At 33.4% G+C, this 6,789-nt stretch overlaps 1 protein-coding gene across 4 annotated transcripts in view; it reads right to left on the minus strand.

Annotated features, from left to right (window-relative positions):
• Window positions 1-3,571, minus strand: part of LOC101250081 (uncharacterized) — a 54,779-nt gene extending 51,208 nt beyond the window's left edge. For 3 of the 4 annotated variants that reach the window (XR_011212554.1, XM_010314918.4, XM_026028126.2), the window contains exons 1-5: window positions 3,242-3,571; window positions 2,805-2,972; window positions 2,608-2,697; window positions 258-394; window positions 70-160 (exon numbers count right to left, since the gene is read on the minus strand). Coding sequence is in view for 2 of the 4 variants with exons in the window: in XM_010314918.4 (XP_010313220.2) it covers window positions 70-160; window positions 258-394; window positions 2,608-2,697; window positions 2,805-2,972; window positions 3,242-3,454 (699 nt within the window). In the remaining 2 variants the exon portion in view is untranslated. The remainder of the gene's footprint in view (window positions 1-69; window positions 161-257; window positions 395-2,607; window positions 2,698-2,804; window positions 2,973-3,241) is intronic. The other variant, XM_010314920.4, reaches the window with a different exon arrangement.
• Window positions 3,572-6,789: the final 3,218 nt, after the last annotated feature.

Genomic DNA, 6,789 nt, shown 5'->3' on the forward strand with positions numbered 1-6,789 from the left:
AGTCAACAGAGATGGACAAAAATCAATCCATGTAATGTTTACAGAATGGTAAGTTAAGCTACTGAATACCTTCACATTTCTTAAATAGTCATTTGTCAATTGTCGTTTCCCAGTAACACGATCACATTGAGCAATCGAAAGTCCGGCAGGGCAAGTGCTGCTGTAATAATAAATTTTGTTTTACAACAAGTTAGTCAATTAGCTTCTCAAATGTCAAAATTACCAAACTAATATACTGATATAAACTCTAGTTTAACCTTTGAGAAGTTGGTTGATATAAAACCATGTGAAGGCAAAATTCAAGAAATATCTTGTGGTCTGGCAAATCACCAGATCTTCTATACTTTGCCGCTACTTCATCACTTATTTTAATAGAATGGCATTCCCCAATCACCTGAAAATCAGAAAAGATTTCACATAGCACTTAACACGGATATGATGAACGTCTTTTGTTGTCTTGTGAATAGAATCCAATGTGATTGATAAAGCACTTCATAACAATTTATCAAAGGATCTTCACCAAAGTAGTCGATCTGAAATTTTTCCACTTTGCAAAGAGCACTATGAGAGGTACAATGCAGAAAAATGATGAATCCAATATAAGCACCATATGAACTTCAATATCTAGTAATTAAAATAAAATAAATTTACATGTTTAACTAGTCAAAGGCATTGAAACCATTGGCTACAGAGATCATTAGTATCATGCAAATGTTCCCCAGGAATTTTTCCTGACAATTTCAACTGCATGGTCCTGTTAGGTAAATAAAGAGAGACATAATGGCATCTCCAATGAAACTTCTAATCTGAAAAAAGCTTTAGCTATTGCTTGGACCATTACCTAATACAAACTCACAGAGCCACAGTTGGTTTATCCTCATAACACTATACATGCTTGGTAACATAATACTAGCAAGATGCACATATTCATCAGACAGATACAATATACCCCTGTTTCTCCATCCAAAGCTAATCGTATAGTAAAAATATTCCCTAGGCAGAAACCAGAGCATAGAAAGCATAGAGAAACGTGAGCTAAGGGGATGTTTGGTTATCATAAAAGATCAGCAAAAGTGGGAGAAAATAGCTTTTCTGTATCCTAAGCAATATATTTTCCCTTAGTTCCCCATGTTACCAACTGATGAAGATGTACCTCCTCCTTGCAATACTCACAAGAAAATCCAGGAAATATCATCTACTCCATGAACATGTCTCTCTCTTTATTTTTTTTATGACATCATGTCTCTCTTTTAATTGCTATGGCTTTTCTTCTTTTTTTGAGAAGGCAACATTTTTATATAACGATTTGCCACATAAAAATTGCAGTTGTCCATAATTATAAGGAAATATAGGAAAATGCACTAAGATATAACCTACTTACAGACTAAGTTGCAAAAAGTTGGGTGTAGGTATCCGACACGGACACCACGCGGATCTGGGAGTCGGATTAGGCAAAATCTAAATTTTAAATTCGTGATATGGGTGCGGGGATTTAGCTTAAAAAAATCAAAAATATAAAAATAGAGCTTTAAAAATATTTTAAATAAATATTTTGTGGAAAATTTACATGCATGTTGTAGAATTCAATCTTTCATACTCCAAGATGGGCATTAAAAGTTAACATGCTAATAATTAATTTAGGGGGTGTTTGAGTTGGCTTTTTCTAAGTAGCTAAGCTAAAAGCTAAAAGTTTAAAAGCATTTTTTGCCTTCCCCAAACCCCTCCAAAAATAAAACAGAGCCTAAAAGACAAAAGTTACTTAAAATAAGCAAATTCAAACACCCTCTTAGGAACTGCCCCTCTAATCTCTGAGAAAAAAAACATTTATAAATAGCAAACTTTGATCAAGAGGAAAAGCTAAAAAGGATAGAAGTTATTCCATTTTCCATGTCTTAATCAAAATCTCAATTTTCCCCCCAAATTTTTCCATGGACTCCAATTAAAGTATCCAGTAAGGGTTGACCAAATCCCGCACCATGTCATGTTCGGCAGCAAATGAAGAGTCCGCGTAACGTAGCTTATAAAAACCTAGAACATCAACAAAAGATTCTATGTCTTCCATACATTCATGTTTACACCAGAAATAGGAAAGAGCTAGGCACTTCATTGTTGTATAACTACATCTTTGTCTTATACATTGTCAATCGCTCATGAACTAATAACGATGGTCATTATTGTTTATGCCAAATTTGTTTAAGAACAATATTGCACTTCAGACACTTTTACTAGAAACAATATCGTCCTTAATAATATACATCCATTTTACTTTATGAATATATGTACAAACACACACGGATATATATGCATATTCATTTCACTCTGTCTTAAGAAAATATACATCAAAACCATCAGAAAGAATATTCATAAGATTGTGTGTTCCCTGCTATGTCCGAGTATTTAATATATATGCTTAAATTTTAGAAGCAGCCCTCTAAGTCTCCAACTTCCCAAAAATTTTTGGACAACAGATACCTCTACTAGAGTCACTCACCTTTTCCTTACTTTTCTTCCCTACATCTTTCTTGCAGATCCTGACAACCATATGTAACTAAAAGGAGAACAAAGAACCAACAAATATTTTAGATTAGATGAAGATGATGTGATTACCTTAGTTGTGACCCTCAACAGTATGTCTTGATGTTGAAGAGGTAGCTTTGAAATGTTAGCTAAGAAGTTAGGTGCCATATTTTCTTTATCCTGAAACAATAGATAGTAGAATCAGCAAGGTAATTACGTCTGCCTTGCAAAATGATGTCAAATTCACCCAAAGCTTCACTTCCTGTTCAGCCAATATTAACTCATACCTCCTTTATTGTACGATCAACTGCCATCTCAACATACATGATGCAGAAATTCCTAACCATTGATGATGCACTAGATTCCATATACAACTGCCACAAGTCAGATAATGGCAAACCAATGTCATTCTGGTGCTTCACTCTCTTGTTCACATGGCTTAGAATCTCAAGTACCTAATGGAAAGAACACAAGTACAGCTTAACAAGCGTTCAAAAAACATACACTACCACGCAATTTAAATTTGAGAATGCAACTAAAGAACTTCATAGGGAGTGCAAGACTCGTCACTCATCCCCAGCTAGAAGCATAAAGTACTAAGTAATGCAATAAAGTGTCTAGAAAAGATAAAATTGAGAGACCCATTAGGGTACAAAGTCTTGAGGAAGGGGGAAATGATTAGTCTAAAAGAAAATTAAGAGACCCAATTGGGAAAAATGATTACTTTATTGCGGACAAGAGGAGCAGGAGATGAAAGGGAAGCAATGGAGAGAGGTAGAAGTTTGGTGAGCAAGTCTTGTAGCTTGGAGTCATCGCAAAGTGCGAGCCTTGTGAGCATTCGATCAAGGAGTTCCTCTATCTCGACATCCGATTTTCCAGAGAGCATAGATGACCAAGACGATGCCGTACTCGAAGAAGAAGAAGAAGAGTCCGCCATTTTTTTTTCTGTGAAAAAACTTGGAGGGATCGTTCGTTCAATGTAGGTTTTGTAGCTGGACTTCGCAAAGACCCTCTCTCAAGTGGTGGTTTAAACTTTAAAGTGCATATGCTAACCTCTTTCTCAAGAAATTGGCTAATACATATTTTTTCACCTAATTACTAGACTTTGTCCACAAATGCAGGGGGTTTTATTTTATTTTTTTTCCCAAAGGACAACTCTCGTATATAGTCATTTAAAAATAATTTAATTGTGTCTCATAGTTATAGTTTAATAGTTACAATTTATAGTTACATGTTATAGGGTGAAGATTGAAGAGCGAGACTAGAGAGTGAGGAGAGAGGCGAGCGAGAGAGGAAAGAGATTGCGATATATGAGTTGTATATGTATATTAGTTAGATAATTATATACGCATATGTATGTATAAGAGAATTGGGAGAGGAAGGAGAGAGGTAAGTGAGAGAGAATAATAATTTGTATAATTTGCATCTCGTTTGTATAATTCGCAGGTACGTTCGTATAATTCACGTATTTTTGTGTAATTGAGTAATATAAGGTCTGAAATTATACAAATATAATAAACTTAAAACAACGAATTGATACAAATATAAACATATGAACTTAAAGCAAATTACACATATGTTATACAAATTGCATTACATAAATTATATTAGAGAAAATGCACAAGTACCCCCTCAACCAATGCCCAAAATATCATCGACACACTTATACTATACTAAGGTCCTATTACACCTCCCCCCCCCCCCCCCGAACTTATTTGATAAGTAATTTTCTACCTCCTTTCGGCCTACGTGGCACTAGTTTGAAAAAAAAAGTCAATCAGCATTGGGTCCACAAGATAGTGTCACGTAAGCCGAAAAGGGGTAGAAAATTATTAATAAAATAAGTTCAGGGGGTAATAGTACTTAGTATAGTATAAGCGTGTCTTTGGAATTTCGGACATAAGTTGAGGGTGCATTATCCCATTATATTATATAAAATCTGAACACTACACATTTATACAAACTTTAGAAAGTTATACGCAAAAAAATTGAATGTACATGATGACAAAACTGAAAAACAAAGAAAATCATCTTCATATACAAATACAAAACATCGTGTGCAAATACAAATCAAATAAAGAATTGTTAGTTGCGAATTATATATATAAACGTGGCTCATTATACAACTCGAAGTCAACCCACGTAATTAATGGTTAATGTTAGTCGCGAGTGGTAATTATAGCAAACTATAGCTATGATGAGTAATTAACTAGTATAAGTTTGTTTAACTGCGTAATTTTCCCTATTAATATTAATCAATAAGTTAGGGTTATTTCAAATCAAACCGCAATTGATAATTTGAATTGATAAAAAGTTATTAATTTTTAAATAGATGGATTAATGATTCAATTAACGGTCTAATAGTAAATTAAATAACTATATTTATATAATTTAATATATAAAGTCGTTTCATATTTTTATTTTTTATTGTTTCATTACTCTTGATTATTCTACAATATGAGATAGTTTGCTCTTGATCAAGATGCAATATGTCAACTCATGTTCATAATTTATTTGGTTTGTCGCCTTATTTTAAAATGATTTTTAATTTTTTTACCGATAGCCGAACTATAACGATCAATATTCGATAAATCAATAATCGTTAAGTTAATATCTTAATTGTCTATAACGATTTAGCATGTCTGCAAATTGATAACATATAAACGTTAAAACTGAACCAACCAATATACAACCCTATAATAAGCTTTCTTTTATTTTAAATAGTGTAAAAAATTTGTCATTTTACCCCTTAAGTATTTTTCATAAAGAGAAACTTACAAAAACGAGTTAATGGCTATTATTTTAGGGTTATAAGATTAGAATAGCTACATGTATTACATTTACTCAAAATAGCTATAGTTTCCTTCTAAATCTTGTTTTATTCAAAGTATTATAGATTTTTTAAAGAAAAAATATAATGATAAAGTGTTAAATATAATGTACTAAATATGGGAGGTTTGTTATTATAACTGTCCTTTAATTATGTCATTTAAACTCTCGATTTTCAATTATTAAATTAACAAGAAATATTGACATCTTCACAACATTTACTCTTAGATTTCTATTAGTTTAGCAAAAAAATTATGATACAATATACTCAAAATCTGATTCTTGCATACAATAAATACATTATGTGTATATTTAGCATGTTAATACAACTGTTAAATACACATAAATAGTATAAGTGAACAACTGATATGTATACACAAGAATACAACAATTTACTAACATACATGGAATACAACGGATTCAATATATTCACATTTTAAACTTCTTTTAACAATTCAATACATGTGACAACTGTAACACTCCGAAAGTCTAAGACGTGTTCTAGACCCTAACATAGGTGTCAAAAGATTTAGACACTGTTTTAAGATCAATTTTAATGTATATAAGTCACTTAGGAAGTTTTAGAAGAAAAACATCAAAGAACGCCCATGACGTCTGGGAACTAGTTCAATGAGGCGCTAGTGTGCCTTAGCCTATTTGACTAAGTTTTAAGAGTCAAAAAATGATGAAATTTGGTGGAAGGGTGTCTACCACATATTAGAGTTAGTTTATAGTTGAAACGTCCGGATACTACTCCCCAAGGACCAACTAAGGTCCCTTGAGGAAGACCTTGCAATTTGGCAAAAAACTGCCAAAAGGCAGTGAGCACAAACGAGTGCAACGGATCGTGTGCCAATCGACGGGGCGTTGATGGCCACCGTCGATGGGAACTTAGCCATATCCATGGAAGGCCTGTTTTGGACAGTCTTTGACCAAAACGACGTACCAACAGGACGATTGGTCCCTTGGTCCGTCGATTGACAAACGGGGCGTAGACGTGGTCTCGTTTGTAGGTCCACTGGTTTTGCTGCACGTTTTTAGTTTGGTCAAATTAATTAATTAGGTGGTTAGTTAATCATTTAGGGTTAAGGGATGTCTCATTAAGTTGGTTAATAACCTATATAAAGACTCTAACCTAATTAAGCTAACCTAACCCTCATAATTCCCATAACCCAAATTGCTCTTCCTTCTCTCTTCTTTCTCTCTCCCAAGTAGAATAACACCATAGAAGGTCAAATTCAAGGGTTCTAGGGATTCTATAGATCAAAGTTTCTCCATCAAACTTCATCAACCAACAAGGTATGAGATTTCTTTTACCTTTGGGATCTCTTTCCCCAAAGTGCTTCTCCAAATTGATTTCAAAAAGTTGAGTTCTAAGTGGATTTTCTTCCAATACGAAATTGATAGTGTGAATTGCTTTGTTTATGATTTCTTTTGGATATA

Source organism: Solanum lycopersicum, chromosome 11 (genome assembly GCF_036512215.1).
Source record: "Solanum lycopersicum chromosome 11, SLM_r2.1".
Lineage (NCBI taxonomy): Eukaryota > Viridiplantae > Streptophyta > Magnoliopsida > Solanales > Solanaceae > Solanum > Solanum lycopersicum.